Here is a 19,474-nt window from a genome sequence, read left to right as displayed (position 1 = left end):
CGTGACTGAAACAAAAAGATTCGCGCTCGATTTTGAGTTCTAGAATAATAAATTGTGGAATGTTGTAATTTCCCACCGGCCTTCGAATCAACCTCTTGTCAGATAGTTTGTTCATATATTGTCACTTCACAGACAGCATTGTCACCCACAAACGCGTTGCAGAGCACTTGAAACAAGTTTCGAACGTCTGGAGCAAGAACTGTGACGTCACACCCAAACAAGGGTGCTTGAAATACTCGAATCTTAACAATCCAAACGAAAAATATTTTGTTTGTTTCGACAGAAAAAAAAACATGCCGAGATTTTCAACAATTTTCGGGAACTTTCTTTTCGCTCATTGAAAACAGAAAGTTCAAAATTTTGTTAATTTTCCTGCGCATTTTTGCCTGAGAACTGAGAGCGACCAAAAGTTGGTTCTGAACTAACTACAATTTCTCTGTAATGAAAGGATGTTGCGGTTTTTTGATTGTTAGCTTGCGTTCTGGAATGTTGTTAATTGTTACCTTTCTTCTCGCTCCTCCCGCCTCTCAACTATCCGTATAATTATTACATGTACAATATGTCTTTGTTACGTCACGGAAACACGACTTATAGTCGGGAAGACTGGTAATATTGACATGTTGGATTGACAAAGAAACAAAAATCTTAAATATTTCAAATTAAGGTCTGTCGTTTTGGATAAAAACGTCAAACACTTGAGCAATGTTTGCTTTATATAAGCTGATACTTTTCTGTTCTCATTAATTCCTGCACTGACGTAATTATTCCACTGGAAAACACGATAATTGATGGGTGTCAATTTAACTTGGCAGAAACCGATATTAATATTTTAAAAACTCGACCCACGTGTTTTTGCATCTTGTATTGGTGCCAGTATGCAAATCAGGAGTCAAGGAAACAATACAGAACATATGCAAATTAGTGCTTGGTTAACAGCATGTGACGTAAGTAACAAGGTCACATGACTGTGATGCTTGGATGAACGCAGAGCGAATTAAGCGAGGATTTATTTTGTTTTACTCGATAAACCCGTGTTTAATCATGCGTTGCATTTAGTCAAGTGCGTCCGATTGTTGATAAAGAATTTATGCGATTGTTTCATAGCAATTAGGATTTTAACAAATTAGAACTGTTACAGCGTTGTGATTATTATCGTCTTTATGTTGTCAACAAAATACGCGTTGACGTAAGTTAAACACATTTGTTTGTTGATAAGTCTGAACTGGTGTCGATTAATTTAGTTACATAATCTCTTCGAAATATCAATGCTAACTGCTCATCGAACACACAAACAATTACATCTGAATAATACTCGAATATTTCTTCGCCACTGCGTCTTCTCGCGGTTTATCACAACTGCACAACTCGCCTATTGTCACCCAGTTCTAGAATTATTCTTCTTACAAGTTAAGAAGTTGACACACGCGAAGAAGTTTTTTTCTGCCGTCGCTCCAGGCAGAAAAAAAATCGAACGCTGATTGTCCGTTTCTCTGTGACATCACCATCAAGCGCTTCTCGTTGCAACTTTTTTCGTTGGAAGCTAATTGTTGCGTCACAATCGGCTCGCAGGCGATTAGTTTCGAACGGTTCAATGTTGCTTTAGTGCTCGACACAATCTATTTTAAACAAACATAAATTTCACTTTTCTGCGATCTTGTTGCGTTTGCAAGAATTATTTAATATGTTCGACATTAATGATCAACTGATAATGTGGAGCGGAAGGATTTTTCTCCACGAAAAACAATGAAATATGAATCGGTTTCTTGTGATTCCGGTCGCTGCCCAGCAATCCTATCCTGCCGGTCAACTATAAACAGACATTTTGCTTGAAGTGTGAGTTGGGAATAATCTGGGAATGCCAGGAACAACAATTGTTATTTACATCCCTCACTCGGAACCAACTTACATATGTGTTTGAGACGTCATAGATGAGATTGTTGTTTAACAAAGGTCGATTGAAAATGTCTGTGGGTCAGTAAGGATGGCGATTACGAATTCAAAAGGTTTCGGAGAAATTTAATTCTCTCGATCGTAAACAAGAAGCACTTTCTAACCAATCGCGTCACAATAATAAGCGATGTGACGTCACAAAGCAGTCTAGATTTAGATGACCTAATTTAAAACGTTTTTAAACGTCGATTCTAAAGTCAAAGAAGTTTAAGAACGGGACAATCACTTTGATTCCACACCAGGGTAATTGTTTGTCTGTCTCGCGTTTCCAAATCAATCACTGCCAAAAATTTTCCCTAAATACCAAAAAGAAATCATTTCGCAATTAAAGCCACCCTAATATGCATACAAATTTAATAAACGTGAATGTGAATTTCGTCTTGTGACGTAACAATGTTTATTATTGTTTCTTTTCTGTCTGGAAGTTTTTGTGGTGATTATGTTTAGCAAACAGGGTTTTATGCAAAACAAGGATTTTTGGTTTAGTTGCACAACGCAGGTAATTTTTACAAAGTAATGAAAAAGAAAAAAAAGTCCAATATTCTCTTGCTGTGTGTCTATGGATAACACAGTAGCTGAAGTACGGTTTTTTTCACATATTTGGGTTTTGGGGTACTTCTTAACGTTACCTTCCTTTAACAACGCAATGGTTTAATCAAGACCTGCTTATAGGAGATGACACAACAGTTTCTGTTCCCACCCAATGACAACACCCCCAGATAAACAACCAACATCGTTATTTCACTGGAACGATGAATTTTGGCGCCGGACCAACAGGTTCCAAATATCGGCTCGAGACGGTCACGCGACTTTAACCAAAACTGTTCTTTGTGGTTCACCCTTTATCACGTCACGGAAACACGACCAGACAATGTGACGTCACAACCGCATGTCGTTAAATGTCGAATTGTGCCTTTTTGTGTTTTGTAGGGTACCTGCACCAGCAGAATCATGTCGAGTGTGTGCATGAAAATGTGAATATTAAAACACGTCTTTAAAACTTTTTGGCTTGTTTTTGGGTCAACATGGGAAGGAATGTGAAATTATCGGCCCCACGATTTAAATATAAATGGACTCTTGGGCGAATACGAAAATATCAGGTCATTATAAGGGTATAAAAGCTCATAGTGGCACAGGTTATGTTGCATTGTTTCAACAATCCTAACATTTTAATTTAAATGTGTTGTAAGGTAATTCATCGTGAATCTAATATAATAACTAAGCGCTGGGAACTGTAAAAACCTCCAGAAGTGTTAGCGAATATTTAATTTGCGGTCAAACACTTTAAGATCAATCTGATAAGTGCTTTGTGACGTCACATAGCTTTGATCGCGACTTGGAAGCTTTGTTCAGAGCGTGGACAATGACAAGCAGCCATCAAGTCACAGGACGCCCACGGCCAAACGAAAATCTTAACAATCAAATGGCTCGCGAAACATTTGGCTTTGCATTGTGACGTAACAAAGTAAAAAAATCTTGTCATTTTACGTCATAAATCTTATTTTGAAGTGTAACTCCACCTTTATCCACGTCACAATGGCTTGTTTCCCACGCCCGAATGTTGGTTCTGGTTGCAAATTGTGATCGAGAACGAACTGTTTATGACGTAATAACGCGAGAAAAAGGCCACAAATAATATAATACAGGTTGCTAGAAGTTTATTTATATATAATTTGAGTAATGAAATATTGTAAAAAATGTGATGCTTACAATCGAGGGTGGCTTATATTATTTCACGTCACGCCGATATTTTGCCCACGCTCTGTGTTTTAATGAAATTTACCATCAACTCCCTCCATCGTACCTAAATGTTTTATCGCCCAAGGTTGTCAGCGTATTTGACAATTTTAAACGACAGATTTGTTGATAATTATTGTTGTAAGGCACCTAAGTTTGCCTTTAACATTTACGTGCGGTTTACATTCGAGGGCGGCTTATATTCGAGAAAATACGGTACTGTGATTTTTGTGTAAAAGCAACAAAGCTAATTATGATGAGTGAGCTGCTGTACCGTCTACTTGCAGCTACTGGCTGTGGTCGATCCTGATGGTAGCTTAGTAGTCAGACGAAGATGATTCCACTATTGCTAACTAAAATATAAATTGCAAATAACAAAAAATCAAATCTACTGACGATAAATTGACGTGAATCCCGTCCGGAAATAACGATACGCATGGGTTGTTACGACACGCATGGGTTGTTATGGTTCGGAGCATGTGGCGACGAGTTGTTAAAATTTTACTAATTTTTATTATTTGCCAAAAGCTCTTAAATACTTGAGTTCGGAAGTAGCTTACTGTATAAAATGTATTTTACTTTGTGGGCGAACCTGCCTAACATGCAATGTTCGTTATATCCCGTATTGTGACCACCTGGTGTTATTTTAGTGAAGAAACACATTTTAATTTTTGTAACTAGAGATTTGTCGGCTGTGGGAGCTGCAGAATTAAGTTTAAATGGATGAGAATGAGCTCATCGTCAAGTTGTTTGAAATTGAAGCCGTCAAGTTTGGGTCATTCCTGTTAAAAAGTGGGATAGTTTCACCTGTCTACATTGATTTGAGGGTATGTAAGTTTGCGACTGAAAAGTATATTTCATGTAAAGAAGATTGAATATTATGATAACGACCTTTTCCATGTTACTTTTTAATGCAAGACACATCAAAATTTTTTTTTTAGATAAAAATAAATGTCCACACAAGTGGAAAAATATATTATTTTTATGTCATGTTAATGTTTATTTAATTTGGATTAAAACTTGTTGATAAAAGAATTTTTTTATAAAGAGGTTCAACTTCATTAAAACATGAAAGCTGACATTGTGCAGGTGATTATCTCCTATCCTCAACTCCTGAAGGAAATCTCGGAATGTATGTGGTTGAAAGCAAGGGATTTGAACTTACGATACAGCAGTGTTTGTGGAGTCCCCTACACTGCGTTGCCAATAGCAACTTGTATTTCTGTCGATCATAACATCCCGATGTTGATCAGACGCAAAGAAGCAAAGGATTATGGGACGAAGAAAAAAGTTGAAGGAGACTGCACTAAAGGTTCGATAACTCTTATTCTATTATTGAGTCATAATTACACATTTACCTCAATGGTCTGAGTTCCTATAAAGTACCATTGTGTGCCTTGTGTGTATTATACACACAGTGTCCCTTAAACCCTAAAAATGTGGGCACTGTATCTCTAAAACTAATCCTAATGTAAATCCATATCTTCCCATCTGTTTTCTAAATGTTTTTCCACAGAGGTTTATGGAGACACCAAAATAATTTGCTTTAATTTTGGCAGTTTTTTTATCTGAAACCATTTTTGTAGGTTCAGCCTGTTTAGTGATCGAAGATGTTGTTACGACAGGATCGAGTGTTCGGGAAACTGTCGAGATTTTGCATGAAGTTGGTGTGGAAGTCAACGATGCAGTGGTTCTTCTTGATCGAGAACAGGGAGGTATTAAAACAGATGGTTAAATATTTTGTGGCGATTTTAGCAGAAAAGATACAACATACAACAATTCATATTTTGTACAACGTTATTTTATCTTGTCACTAACCTTATGTTAATACGACTTTTCAGTCCCACATGTTGTGTAACAAACAATTGGTTTGTGTATAAGCTGCAGACAGATGGCCACTGTTTCGACCTAAGTGGCCATCTGTCTGCAGCTTATACACAAATTCATATTATTGGCTCCACATTGCTTATCAAACAATTGGTTATCTGTGATCGGCAATTTTTTTCCAGGAAAAGCAAATCTAAAGAACAGCAACATAAACCTGCATTCTATTTTCACACTGAATGGTGTAATGAAAGTTTTACTCGAGAAAGAAAAAATCAAACCTGAACAACAACAAGAGGTAAAAAAATAATGATGGTAATAATTCACTAAAACATCGTTAATTAATCTGTGTGGGAACTTACTATTGCTGATATGCATGTGCAAGAAAGCTCTTGCAAACGGGGAAGATATATGCCTACCTAAAATTCAATGTGCGTTCATAATAATAGATCTAAAATCCTTATGCCTTTGTTATTATTATTTAACTGATGAACTTTTGTTGTTCAGGTAAAAAAGTTTCTGGCCAAAAACAACACTTTTTCTCCATCCAATCCCCGTTCTATGACATATGAGGAGCGAGCCAGGATCACCAAGCAACCGGTTGCCAAGCGATTATTCGAAATAATGGCAATGAAAAATTCCAACCTTTGTTTTTCGGCTGATGTTGAAAGTTTTGCTGAAGTGTTGGAACTTGCGGAAAAAATAGGTTTGTTGTGGAGGGGTTTTGTCAAGGATGAACAAATCAAGATTTAATGTTATTGTAATAATTTTTAGGTCCGTACATCTGCTGCATCAAAACGCACTGCGACACTTACGGGGATTTTTCCATGCAAAATATAAAGATTTTGAAAGAATTATCTCGAAAGCACAACTTTCTAATATTTGAGGACAGAAAGTTTGCTGATATCGGAAACACAGTGAAAGCTCAGTTTCGGGGTGAGAAGTTTTTTTGTTTGTAGAAGATGTAAATAATATTAAAATTAACTTTTACCAATATGTCCATTTCTTTTTTCGTCATTAGGTGGAATTTACAAAATCGCTGACTGGTGTGACATCACAAACGCCCATTCTTTACCCGGCCCTGGAGTGGTTGAGGGATTGAAACAATCGTTAAATGAAAGAAATGATCTTGCATGTTTGTTGATTGCTGAAATGAGTTGTGAGGTAACAGTTGCCATGGTGATAACTACCTTGGTGTAAACGTAAAGAAAGTTTACAACAATATTTTCTCAGGGGAACTTGACCGATTCCAAATACAAGGAATCAACAGCAGAAATGGCATCAAAACACAAGGACTTTGTCATTGGTTTTATTTGTACTTCGAAAGTTTCTGATCATCCTTCTCATATCCATTTCACACCAGGTGCAACTTCTCAAATAAATATTTAAATTATGAAATAAATTTAACTGGGTGTTTTACTTGGTTTCAATTGTGATGTCATAACAGGTGTGAAGTTGAACAGAGGCAAAGACTCCATGCACCAGCGATACCTCACACCTGATGAGGTCATAAACAAGCGTGGTTGTGATGTCATAATAGTTGGAAGGGGAATAATTGAAAGTCAAAATCGAATAAAATCAGCCATGGAGTTCCGAGAGTCAGCTTGGACTTCGTACAATAGAAGATAAAGAATGACCATCAAACGGGGGTTTTCCCTGACCTGATACACTGCCAACCAGTTCAAAACAGTCTATAATCAAGATGTTTGGTGTTCTGGGTAAATTGTTCTCAAACAAAAGCACAAGTTGACTTTTGTGCTTCTGTTGGAAATGTTTTTGTTTCAAATTAACCCAACCACCTTGGTGGTGGGGAATCCCCATGTAGTAGTAACCAAGAACACTGGACAGCGGTTCAAAATATTAAGACCTGCCGAATACATGGGATATTGAAGAAATCTCAAACAGGATTAATATTGAAGCTACTTTCATTTGTGGCATGATATTAGTTGTCTAAGTTTAGAAGAATGTGCGACTTTACAGCATCAAGAAAACAGTATGTCAATTAAGGTTTACTGACAAATAGGAAAGTGCAGATCACAGAACATAATTTATAAAACAGGACAAGAAAAATATATTGTGACAAAAGTGAAGGAAAGTTTCATAATTTTGAATGTTTTCAACAAATCTGACCAAGATGCGATCAAAATAAACTGGGTTTATGGACGGGCAAATTTTAAGTCGAATCGAGAGTATTTAAAAAGTAAGAATTGAACTGTGAAAATACTAAGTTTGTTGTAAAGTGTAAGTAAAAGAATTTACAAACCTTGGTGAAAGTGATAAAATAATCAAAAAAATATAAAAATTATAATAACATGTCACACTGCATAATGTAAGAATTGAACAGTGAAAACATGTTAACTGAAGATTTTAGATGGAAACAACAGTTGCCAGAAAAACTGGTTTCTCAGTTTCAAAACAAAATTTCCAAACATTAGAAGTTGGATCGTAAACTTCAACTGATTTCAGGTCAACATCATCTTTGTTGTGTCTAAACACAATTTTGAATCAGGAAACATATTTTGAAACCTAATTAATTTGCTGAGGAAATGAACAAGTTGAATTGTGATTCAACATTACAAAAAAATTAAATCTATATTTTATGTAAAGATGAAGTTTTTGAAAATGATTTTAAAACTCATCACTATTATTCGATTGTGACATCAATAAAACAATCAATCTTACCCCCCTATGACGTAGATCTTGTTTCCTGCAACACAAGCAGAGTGAGCACGACGACCAGTTTGAAGTGATGCAACATATTTCCATTTGTTGTCTCCAGGTTTGTATCGTTCAACTGTCGACAAGGTGTGGTCATTGTTGTCTCCACCTCCTGTCAAAATTAACAACATGGAATACTTAAAATATTGAGGTTTCACCTCAACAGTGCAGAGAATGACTGATGTCTACGTGGAATATTTTACAGGAAAAACAAACTTCAGGAAAGAAACTGAATATCCTGGGAAATAATTGTTGAAACATGTTGTGAAATGTATGGAGTGACAACCTTACCGCTGTTACAACTGGAAGTGATGACGCCACCCCAAACAATCAACCAACCTAGTCCACTATCTTCATATATATATGTATATGGACTATAGTTAAAATATCCTGGAATTTAATCATTTAAAGACAGGTTTTGCCAATAGATAAAACCCAGAAGCCAACTGACATAGTTTGTTTGTGTGAGTTTGCTTGCCTTCAAACCATAAACAACTGTTACCTATAGCATATAAGCTTCCATCCAACACAACACAAACAACTTCATCTCTAACTTCATTGAGAGAAGGGATTTCTTTCCATTCATCAACTTCAGCATCATAAAATTCACATGAATCTAAAGGTTCCTCATCCCAACCTCCAATGCAGTAAAGCAAATCTGACAAATAATGGAAGTTATTGCAATTATTCCGTTCATTTATTCATTGAGTTGTGGTGTTCCCAGTTCCAAATTATCCGGCCCGACCGGATCCAGACAATTATCAATCAAATCTGGTTGCATAATTTAGATCTAACGTCTTGATAACCGCAATTTAAGAGTGCATAACAAGGCAAAAAATAGTTGATACCTGAAGGTATTTGTTTTATTAGAAAAATGAGCAATATGCAGAATTTGTGTGTGCTTTTATGTTATAAATGCTAAAACTTTTTTGGAAATTTAAGTGTATTAACCAGTCGGGTCCGGGTTCTGATTGTTGGTTAATCCGCGTGCCTGGAATCTGTGCGGAACATCACTTGTTAGGAAAAATCCTGAAGGCAGCTTTAAACCGCATGAAAGGGGATAGGATGCAACTTTGTCACACCAGGTAAGTGAAAACCAAATTTTGAAAGCCATGTGAGAGTCGGGCTGTTGTGAGGTCAGGGTTGGGTCCGGATACTGAATATTGGTTAATATCCAGTGCAGCACATCACTAACATTGAAACTATATGAAAACCTGGATTTTATTGCAACAAAACTTTTCACTGGTGCAATGCAATGCCTTTGCTTCTGTATGCGGTCGTTACAATAAACAGTAAACAGATACTGATTGGTCAAATTACCAAGTAATTCAGTTGCAAGATATGAGTAATCAACTTCACATAAACAAGCTCACCATTACAAACAACAGTAGCATGGCCACATCTCTTATGCAACATATTCCTCATCCTCTCCCACTTTTTGTTGGCGATGTCAAGTTTTTCACAACTTGATCCATTGAACATCCCTCCAGTTACATAGATAAAATCTGTAGACAAATGGAAAATTGTAATAAAGACATCACACATACTTTAGTGAGCAGTATGGTTATGCTACTGTAGCTTAATAATGGAAATGTGTCTGGATATGTAGCTTGGGATTGTGGAAATCTTACATCATTTAACTGCTGGATTAATCATTTGCTTAAACAACATCTAAACTTCAATATCCTCTGAATAGTTGATTGTGATGAAAAAGTATTTGGGCCAATCCATTTCAAATCAAATCATTTTTAAAACTTTAACAAAAAAATAAAAAATTAATTAATCCATTTTGACTTTCTACCCTCAATATATTTATGTGGGTCAACAGAAAGGCAGCAAAAGATTAATAAACAACCACTCATGACTGGAACTCTATTTTAGGGATTTAATTGTCATATGGAGCATTAAGTCAACAAAGACAGGTTGGCCATCACTTATTATACAACACACTAATGTTCAGAATAATAATGTACAACTTTCAGTTTTGTCTTAAGTCAAATACCAACATACCTTTGACACATACTGATCCACAAAATTGTCGTTCTTCCAACATATCAGACATTTCACTCCAAGTATTTTCATCCAAATCCAAAACTTGACATTTCTTTCCACCACCATCACCTCCCATGACATAAACCTTTCTCCCACATCTTGTTGATGTCAAAGCATGTCGACCAGGGTTGAGTTTCTGTTTGTTTTTATATTTCATATATAAATTCTGACACAAAAGTAATCCTAAACTAAGAAACATATTTTAATTATAATCAAGTAAAATTATACATTTACCACTGATGCTAATCCTTGATGCAAAAGTTAGAAAGCAATTATTTTTGTCAATTTTATTATTTTAAAATTTTAAAAGAAATTCTAAAACCCAGCAAACTCACAGCAAATGGAATGGATTTCATTGTTTGAACATCATAAGCAACACAATCTGTTTTGGAACGCAATCCACCAATCACAAGAAACTTTGTGTTTGTCTCTGCACAAAAATATGTTGAAACAATCCTCAATCATGTTGTAACCAACTTACCTCTGGTTGTGTTTTTATTCATCACAAGATCAAGAAGAAAGTTGCAACAAACCAGGTTATTCCGAACCAAACTCTTAGAAACAAAATGAGAAGATTATTTGTTTGAAAACAAATCAAGCGAAAAACATAAAAATTTGCAACGTCAGCCAGGGATGCAAATGTTTAACATGGATTCATTCCTAACACATTACATAAATTGTATCATTATAGGTGCAAAATATATGGAGTTGACGATTTTAAAAAGGAAAGACAGAGCTAAAATGCTGTTTGTCATATTCTTAGTAAACGTTTCAAACCTATATTGGGTTCATCACCAGTACTACAATGAACTGGTTGCAGAAAAGCGTTCAGTACAGTACTGATGATGAACCCAGTAAGAGTTCGAAACGTCTACTTAATATGATAAACAGCATTTTAGCTCTAGCTTTCCTTTTTAATGTATCATTTTAATTATCACAAAATTAATGAGACTGCAATAATTTGTGTGAACATTGTTGAAACAAATTAACCTCCTTGGAAACATCAAATCTAGACATCGTTATAAACTTACATTCTTGGAAACTTGTTGAAGAAAGTCAGATGTCATCGATGAGAGATCAAGTTGGGAGAAAAGATTCACAAACAATTCTTCACGTTGATGAGGATTATAATTAACCCACTTCACAATTCCACTGAAAACAAATTCCTCGCAATTCTACAAAAGACATAAAGTGGTTAAACCAACATGTCTGAAATATGGGTTAAGATTGTAAACAGCATAGAAGCTTTGAAACACCATGGAAGGTTTTTCAACTATTTCATCATCCACAGAACACTAATTGTCCAAAGACTTATTTTTAATAATTGTTGACAACAGTAAACTAAGTAATTTTGACCATTTCAGTTACCAAACCTTTCCCCTTTGGTTGATGATTGCAGACATATCACCAACATCAAGTTGCATGAAATCATCATGTTGTACAACTGTTGCAATGTTATCAACAATCATTTGGTTTGTTTTCTTTTCCACATCAGCAAGATTGTATCGAGAAGCATAAGCTCTTAGTTTCAAGCAACTATCAGCTGTTACATTTTCAAGCATGAATTTACTGCAAAATGACTTGAGATCTTGAATGAAAACAAAGTATGTTATTAGGGTTTGGTTTTTGCAACAGAATTTTAATTCCCAAAATATAAACACCACAGGAAAATAAATCATGAACTTTTTGCACAAACTGAAAAAAAATGAAATAAACGTTACTGGTTTTTCAACAGAAATGATCCAATATACATGTTTACATTAAATTGCAAGATAATAATAGAGATATAAAAATGTTAATACAAGTATTGCTATGGAAAGTCAAACAGTTAACCTTGGATCTGTGTATAATCAGCATCTTCCAACACTTCCAACACATTTTTCTCTGTTAATTCAATATCACCAGTGTAAATATAATCCAATACACTCTCCAGTCTTTTAGGTGGAATTGTGTCAAGATTCACCAAGTCAGCATATTTTTCTCTTAACTGTGACAAAAGTTTTTATATTAAAGCACAGAGTTTGTGTGATTTGGATACAAACCTCTGCACTGAACATTTTTTCAAAATACCCAGACATGGAAGCAACGATTCCATCATTTATTGCAAAGTTTTCTCCTTGGGAACAAAGTGTTCGGTTGCAAAATCGTTTGGAACTTTTTCTGTCACTTTAACAGAAATCGTTAAACTATTTTTTGGTGAACTAAGTTTTAAAAATTCAACTTACAGATTAAGAAAGTTTAAAATTTTTTGATTATGCAAATTAATTTCATCTTGTGTTCGATGCATTATGGCAAGCAGCACTCAGCAATAAGTTTATCTCAATAAAATCTGTGGAAAATTAGAAAACAAAGCATTTTTCGGCATCTTTTATTATAAAAATTCTAAAAATATGCTTTCATTGCTTATTTTATCAACAATACAAATTTGTGGTTTTTCTAATATATTGTTCAAAATGTATTTTATCATTAACAAGACTTTCCTGGCTTGATTATTGTTAGCTGCATTAAATATGTCAACAATTTCTATATTAACAAATATGAATTATGAGCAAAAGGGGTTTGATTGTCATTAAGTTATGTTCTTTCACTTTGTCGTAACTAAAATGCGATGGTGTTTAACTTTGCTTGCCCAAATTCATTAAAAATGTGTTAGATTAATTTCACCTTATATTCCGTTTCGTTTCAAGCCTGTTTATTTAATCATTGACATTTTTGCTTGTTTTATTCTTTATGTTTCCGAGGTTTAACGAATACTTGCAGAAGATCCGAGGAATTCGGCGAGTTATAAAGGTTTAGAACCACTGCGTGCTCTTAGGTAACTAAGATATCTTGAGCGGGTAAATTTACGAGTCAAATTATAGTGGATTGTCCATTTTAACACAAACAGTATCTAATATATTCAAACATCAAATGTGAAATATGTGAAACAGTTAACACCAAGAAATATTAATCTAATTATTTTAACGATTATTTCTCAAGAGAGGAACCACATCCTCATTAGAATATGGGAAATACCCGCAATGAAAACTTAACAGTTCCGACATAGAAATCGTAGTTGGTGTGAAACCATAGTATACTCTTATGGTAGTGCAACGGCTCCTCTTTTCTTTGTTTGTTTTATTGTCTGTGGGAAACTCCGTCACGCATGATTTCCAGGAGATCAAATGCGACTTTTTGCATACGAAGAGATAGGAAACTTACATATAAATTCGAATTACTAAAAACGTGGGTAGAATTTCGAGCTGAATTTTTAGTATGTTAAAATAAGTATTATACTGATTCAAATGGGTAAAAAAATAAAAAATAAATCATTTCCTTTTTTGAAATAACGCATCGTTTTTCTGAAGAATTTTTTGAAGGCCGTGTGCAAATGGAATTAAAAAGCGTAAGTATGCCCCTTTACATTTGTTTTTGTTGTTAAGTGTGTTTCAACATGCCTGTGCTGACGTAATCTAACTGTGACGTAATCATGACGTAGTTTGTTAGTACTGATATGGCTAAAACCGCTTTGTTTGTTGTAAAAAGACATTTTAAGGCAAAATAACGTAGTCTGCCATAAGTAGACTATATTTTGAAGTTATTCTGGGTCTTCAGATATTTATAAATGTGCTGCTAATCTATTTTTGCATGTATCTTACATCTTGATGTAATATTTTCATAGGGTTTGATCATTTGATGTGTGAATATGTATCAAAAACTAATTAAGTGACCAAACAAAATTAGTAGATTGTGGTATTATGTCACAAGTTCGCATGTTGCAGTTTAAAGTAAAACTCTACTTAATCTGTCTTCCTTGACTAAATTTGTATGTCCAACTTATCACATCCTATTTTGCCAGAACAAGACAGAAGTAAAAAAAATTCAGACAATCTACAGGATTCTCAGATGAAGAAACAAGATTTTTGTACCAACCTCCAGAAATTTATATCATTTGAATTCTGTCTCTGATGAAAACATTTAATGTGTTCATATATTAAAATTATTGTAAGTTGTATGGTGTATGGTATGATAATAAATTATAAATCAAAATGTATGACTAACTCCTGTCTAGTAAAACCAATCACCACACAAAAAGTAAACAGGATACTTTGTTTATGTACAATTGCAAAGGAAATACTCATTTCATGCTAGCATCAGAATATATTTCAACAACATGAAACCCAAAGCTTCTTTGAAAAATACATTTTTGAATCTAAGTTAACAGGCACATTATGTATTGCTTATTTTTTTATCTAGTTTTGTTTCCCCACACTGTGAATTTTGTAAACAACAACCTAAAAGAATTCATAAGTATGTTTATGTATGGCAAATACACACAAGATTACATCTACACAACAAGCTAACTCACATAGAAAAAACTGTAGGTGATTATGAAACATATCATATTACAAAAATTTGTATGTGTATTCTTCAAGTTTTTCAAAATATTTTTGTCTGTGACAGGCTTCACCAGTTTCACAAACATTATTTCAGAGCAAGCAGCCCCAAAGCATTTCGACCTTTGGTCATCTGATGATCTATATTGTTTGCATAATTGCTTGTAGTTAGGAATTGAATCTTGCATGAAAATCACAATAGCTAAAAAAACGCATTTTTACACTATAGGATACCTTATAACCATATTTCTGCCTGTAAAATGACGTCATGATTACGTCACTAGATTTATTACGTCAACACAGGTACGTTGATACATACTTAAACCAAATATTACGTAAGGTGGTACACTTACACTTTAAAACTTCCATTCACACATGATGTCCAAAAAACTAATCAACAAAACATCACCGTACCTCGGAAAGAAGGGTAGGAAATATTTAATATTTTTAGTTAATGGAATCAATATAGAACTAACTTTAACATACTAAAAATTCAGCTCGAAATTCTACCCACGTTTTAAGTAATTCCAATTTATATGCGAGTTTCCTATCTCTTCGTATGCAAAAAGTCGCATTTGATCTCCTGGAAGTCATGCGTGACGGAGACAATGGTTGCACTACCATAAGAGTATACTATGGTGAAACTGATGTGCATTCATTTATCTAAAACCCGATGTACAAAAATTTTGGTAAAATTGGAACAGAACTTCGAATAAATTATCAAAGAAGCTCAACCAAGGGAAGCAACTGTCCTTGATTTTTTTTTGTTTATTTTTTACTACACCGGTATTTGAACCCAGGTTATAATGGCCACGAATCCCGATCAGATTTTCTTCCTGGTACAAGGGTCGGGCGCTTGAGCAATGCTGCCAATTACCTGCCCGATGCTGGATATTTTCGTGTAATTGCATTTAGATCGAGTGGAAGAGAGCCATTAAGCGGCCGCGTAACTGGTAAGCTTCAATTCACGATTTTAAAAACGAAAAGTACAACAATTTTTTTTATCATGAATGTTTGAGCACCAGAATGAATGCCTTTCTCCTTTGAAACACCGGCTGTTACCCTCCAAGCACCAACCACGGCCATTATGACAGTTACGTGTATTATTGTGACGTGCTCCAAAGTCATGCTTTTGCTTGACCTTTAACCTTATATCTGAAATAATCCGAGAAACCCCACCAAGAATCCGGTCGAAATCACAACATAGAAAAGGTGTTGGTATGTTTTCATATTTCCAACAAATTATTTGAGATTTCACCAAAAGGTTTTCAAGCTCCCCTGTGCGAATACGACGATGGATTAAACGTCAGAAGGAGGGTGTGTGAATGTCATGCTGGTCGGTTTATATGAACAGAAAACATTTAGACATTATTTTTCATCGTTTTGAGGTGGCAGAGATGCTACGGAAGATTTGCTTCCACCGAAATTCATCTCAATTAAGTCGAAATAAATCGATTATTTTATTAGAAATATCCAGGAATCATTTCTTTCTCCGCTTCTGCTCTTCCATCTCCCATTTGCTGTACACCCTACGTAATGTCGTGACGTCACCTTCTGCGTCACTACCGCTACAGTAATCCTCGTCTATTTCGTCATCTTTTGAAACTTGTTGCAGTGGACGCTGGAACGTGACGTCACGGCGGTGATTGTGACGATTTTGTGCCACGTGACTCGGTTGCAACGTCATCGATCTTTCGTTACTGTAAATCGGATCTGGGGAGAATGTTGTACTTCTATGATGTCGTCGTGACGTGGGCGGGAGTGACGTCATGCTCATCTGATGAGGTATTGGGGGTAGGGGTGTGTTACGGTAGGAGGAGTGACGTAAACTTTCACCGACTGATCTCATGGAATGCATTGAACCGGAACGAGATAACCCAGGCAGGCTTTGTACCCGATCCTGTAAAGAATGAATTCTGGGGAATTCTGCTTGTATTGAAACTAATTGTGTTGTTTATACGGAGCACATATGATCACATATGAGTAACTTGTTATCTGTTGGAAGTGCTGGGTGTTGTCAGGGATGGGAAAACTTACAAAGTCGCTTTGCATCTCGATCCTCTTCGCCTTCTTCTCTTCCTTCAATTTGTCGAAATATATTCTGCCACGATAAGTTGCGTAAAAATCTTTTGTGACGTCACAAACTTGCAACAAACCTTTTCACGAAGTAAATGGCTGCAATTATGACGAAACAACTGATCAAAGCCACAACAATAATGATCAAATGAGTGGTGCTTATTTGTCCGGAACTTACAGCCGTTTGTGCGGTCGTGACATCATCCGTTGGAATAGCTGATGTAATAATAGCATGTTATTATTTTCCGTTAAAGTTTAGAAAATAATTAGTACACATGGAAAGCAACTGGTGGTTCCCCCTTCTTTAAAGAAAATGAAACCATTCTGTTACTAGTGGAAATACTGGTTAACCATTCACTATAAATGTCAAGAAAAAGATGGTGTTTACGTGGTTGGTTGTGTTCGCCATAGAAACGTGGTTGGTTGTTGATGGATGGTAGTTCTTGCCAACCATCATCTGGTTCGCTACTGGTAGTCGGCTCTGTGCGGTGGTGAATGGCAAATATACGGTTACCATTTCCCACTTTCGGCGTCCTGGTAAAACACCAATCCAAAGTGGTTTGTGAAACATCAGAGCCAGTTAATTTAAACACCAGCGTTATCATGACATGGTCTGATATATGTTGGTTGGTTTAGGGACTGGTTAAATGGTTAGAACTTACGGAACCACTCTGGCTGGTATTTTAGCTCCACTCGGAATTCTGGTTCTACTTTTTCGTGTCGTCACAGCGCTTCTCCCACCATCGTCACCTTGCCAACCGCTATCTGGTGGTCTGTGACGTAACAAGTAAAACTTACATTTTTATCAGTAATCTAACTTAACAGTGTGATGTCATAGTATGTGACGTCACGTGATGACGTACGGTTGCGTTGATGGAAGTGAAATTCTGTCAGATGCGTAGACGAATTTTCCGGGTGGTCGAGGTCCGGGTTTTCGTTGGGCAGAAAGTCGCCTCTGTTGTTGAGATAGGAAGTTGTTGACGTTCGCTTTACCCGGGGAAGTGCTCAAGGTTGTGTAGAAAGTCTTCTGGTCTGGAGATAACGGGACAATGTTTAAGTGGTTTCCATCTGAAAAAATTAATATTACCTCTAAAACCCGGTCTTTCGTTCACGAACTTAAACCTGATCGCGAAACCTCGGTAGACACCACGTGATTTGTCGCCCTGGAGATCGATACGCAAGATTGAACCTGCATCGGAAATTAAACAGATCAAAAACAACTTGCATTTATGAAATCACTACAGAGACTTACCCGCTGATACGTAATCACCGGGGGGTTTTCTTCCACAAAATCTCCCCTGGGATTTCCCCGTTCCGACATCAACAATCTAGAAACATTCAGGTTTAATGGAAGTTTACTCCGATATGTTATTCCCTACCTCCACGTATTGAGCTCTGCAGTATTTGCCAAGCGGGGCGGCCATGTCCAGATCCTGGAAAGCTATTTTAACCTTCCAACCTACGGGGGCTTCCAATCTACACAAGAACAATGCAACGTTTGAGTTTCCATCGCATAATCTGATACTCAGATATATTGTTGTTGTTGTTCAAATTATATTTGAAAGAAATACAATTTTGAGGGTATTTCCCCATTTTTTAACACTGAAATATTTACATCCACGAGCATTGGAGTTGAATTCCTCCAAATTTCGGGTAACCGTCGTTCCTTATCCTCTGCCACGGCCACTTCGCTTTCATGTTGTTGACACAATGGTTCCCTGCATGGTAATAACTAAAGTTTTAATGTCAAATGAGACTTTCGTTAACAGAAAGTAACCTTTTAAACTCGATAATTTCAAAACTAATTTAAAACAGGGGTTCCGAATCTAGAGGTCATGACCTTGCAAGTTGTGGCGCGACACTTTTTCAATCACAAATAGTCAAGGTAACACACAGCACAACATTTAGTTGTTTCATAACGTAACCCCCCCCCCCCTGGGTCGTTCCGCCCCCCTGCATGGTCACAACCCCTACTGGGAGTTTTTTAGTCATACATTACAATTAACATAATATCGGATTTGTCAACAATAAGAGATTCGGAATTTTAAAATTCGGTCGCAAGCAGAACAGAACTGGAATCCTTGACCCACAGTAACCTCTTCAACATAATCTTAAAATAACAAGCACGTGACTTACATCCGGGATCTTGAACTCTCGTCTCTCCTGGGCCCAACTTTTTAGGGGGGGTAATTCTGAGGGCCGCTGTTAGGTGACCTTGAAATATTGGACAAGTTGAACAACTGATTGTTAAATTAAAATTCCGACAATCTTTAACTTACCAATAGTTAAAATAAAAATAATTGTGACGTAACAATTCATTTCCACATTTCTTGTCGTACTTTATATTTTGAACATTTTTTTCCTTATTTGTTTGAATTTCAAATAATGATCATGAAGACCTGAACATATCACAATATATGACAGCATATCACATAAATATTAAGTTATGTTTGTTTGTAAGTATCACATATGTGTGATCAACTCCTTCAACTAGAAAACTGGCAAAACTTAACCTGATCTGAAGCAATTTACCGCAAAGTTGCGTCACTAGTTAAATTTATGCATCAGAATTCAGAGGAATTGATTCAACCAAATCCACTACGGTCCTCAATATTGATATTATCTGATTTATTACAAATATTGTTTTGCAGGAAAATACTTTACTCTTGCCTTTAAACCAGCGATTACATCCTTTCGCCAGCTTACTGTGTTGTAAGTTAACTCGAACTGCAGTGAAACTT

General features: G+C 35.9%; 3 protein-coding genes across 3 annotated transcripts; 1 reads left to right on the top strand and 2 right to left on the bottom strand.

Annotated features, from left to right (window-relative positions):
• The first annotated feature begins 4,344 nt into the window (after positions 1-4,344).
• Positions 4,345-7,144, top strand: LOC145892584 (uncharacterized). The gene is made up of 9 exons (XM_082982018.1): positions 4,345-4,514; positions 4,777-4,999; positions 5,274-5,402; positions 5,697-5,809; positions 6,019-6,217; positions 6,286-6,447; positions 6,533-6,675; positions 6,745-6,874; positions 6,959-7,144. Exons 1-9 carry the CDS (start codon positions 4,407-4,409, stop codon positions 7,138-7,140), a joined length of 1,389 nt encoding a protein of 462 aa, XP_082838144.1. The 5' UTR covers positions 4,345-4,406; the 3' UTR covers positions 7,141-7,144.
• A 719-nt stretch (positions 7,145-7,863) lies between these two features.
• LOC145892568 (kelch-like protein 12) lies at positions 7,864-13,236 on the bottom strand. The gene is made up of 13 exons (XM_082982017.1): positions 12,946-13,236; positions 12,507-12,610; positions 12,324-12,447; positions 12,115-12,268; positions 11,655-11,869; positions 11,313-11,456; positions 10,763-10,835; positions 10,617-10,711; positions 10,240-10,417; positions 9,603-9,734; positions 8,732-8,887; positions 8,194-8,341; positions 7,864-7,999 (listed from the first exon to the last, which is right to left on the bottom strand). Exons 2-13 carry the CDS (start codon positions 12,566-12,568, stop codon positions 7,879-7,881), a joined length of 1,602 nt encoding a protein of 533 aa, XP_082838143.1. The 5' UTR covers positions 12,569-12,610; positions 12,946-13,236; the 3' UTR covers positions 7,864-7,878.
• A 2,368-nt stretch (positions 13,237-15,604) lies between these two features.
• Positions 15,605-19,137, bottom strand: LOC145906439 (uncharacterized). The gene is made up of 12 exons (XM_082993854.1): positions 19,013-19,137; positions 18,870-18,947; positions 18,349-18,451; positions 18,113-18,209; positions 17,986-18,061; positions 17,821-17,922; positions 17,597-17,765; positions 17,396-17,506; positions 17,122-17,267; positions 16,814-16,949; positions 16,695-16,758; positions 15,605-16,557 (listed from the first exon to the last, which is right to left on the bottom strand). Exons 1-12 carry the CDS (start codon positions 19,050-19,052, stop codon positions 16,138-16,140), a joined length of 1,542 nt encoding a protein of 513 aa, XP_082849980.1. The 5' UTR covers positions 19,053-19,137; the 3' UTR covers positions 15,605-16,137.
• Positions 19,138-19,474: the final 337 nt, after the last annotated feature.

This window comes from Ascidia mentula, chromosome 1, assembly GCF_947561715.1.
Source record: "Ascidia mentula chromosome 1, kaAscMent1.1, whole genome shotgun sequence".
NCBI lineage: Eukaryota > Metazoa > Chordata > Ascidiacea > Phlebobranchia > Ascidiidae > Ascidia > Ascidia mentula.
Note: the sequence above shows the minus strand (reverse complement) of the source record. Positions and strands in the feature narration are given on the sequence as shown.

Excerpts from the sequence above, each read along its gene's own strand:
- LOC145892584 (XM_082982018.1), top strand. The coding sequence starts at position 4,407 with ATGGATGAGAATGAGCTCATCGTCAAGTTGTTTGAAATTGAAGCCGTC. Across the intron at positions 5,810-6,018 it reads AACCTGAACAACAACAAGAG|GTAAAAAAGTTTCTGGCCAA; the intron begins GTAAAAAAATAA and ends TTTGTTGTTCAG. Across the intron at positions 6,676-6,744 it reads TTGCTGAAATGAGTTGTGAG|GGGAACTTGACCGATTCCAA; the intron begins GTAACAGTTGCC and ends ATATTTTCTCAG.
- LOC145892568 (XM_082982017.1), bottom strand. The coding sequence starts at position 12,568 with ATGCATCGAACACAAGATGAAATTAATTTGCATAATCAAAAAATTTTA. Across the intron at positions 11,870-12,114 it reads TGATTATACACAGATCCAAG|ATCTCAAGTCATTTTGCAGT; the intron begins GTTAACTGTTTG and ends TTTTCATTCAAG. Across the intron at positions 8,342-8,731 it reads TGGAAGCTTATATGCTATAG|GAGGTGGAGACAACAATGAC; the intron begins GTAACAGTTGTT and ends TAATTTTGACAG.
- LOC145906439 (XM_082993854.1), bottom strand. The coding sequence starts at position 19,052 with ATGAATTGTTACGTCACAATTATTTTTATTTTAACTATTG. Across the intron at positions 17,923-17,985 it reads CGGTGATTACGTATCAGCGG|GTTCAATCTTGCGTATCGAT; the intron begins GTAAGTCTCTGT and ends TTTCCGATGCAG. Across the intron at positions 16,950-17,121 it reads TGGCGAACACAACCAACCAC|CTATTCCAACGGATGATGTC; the intron begins GTAAACACCATC and ends TTATTACATCAG.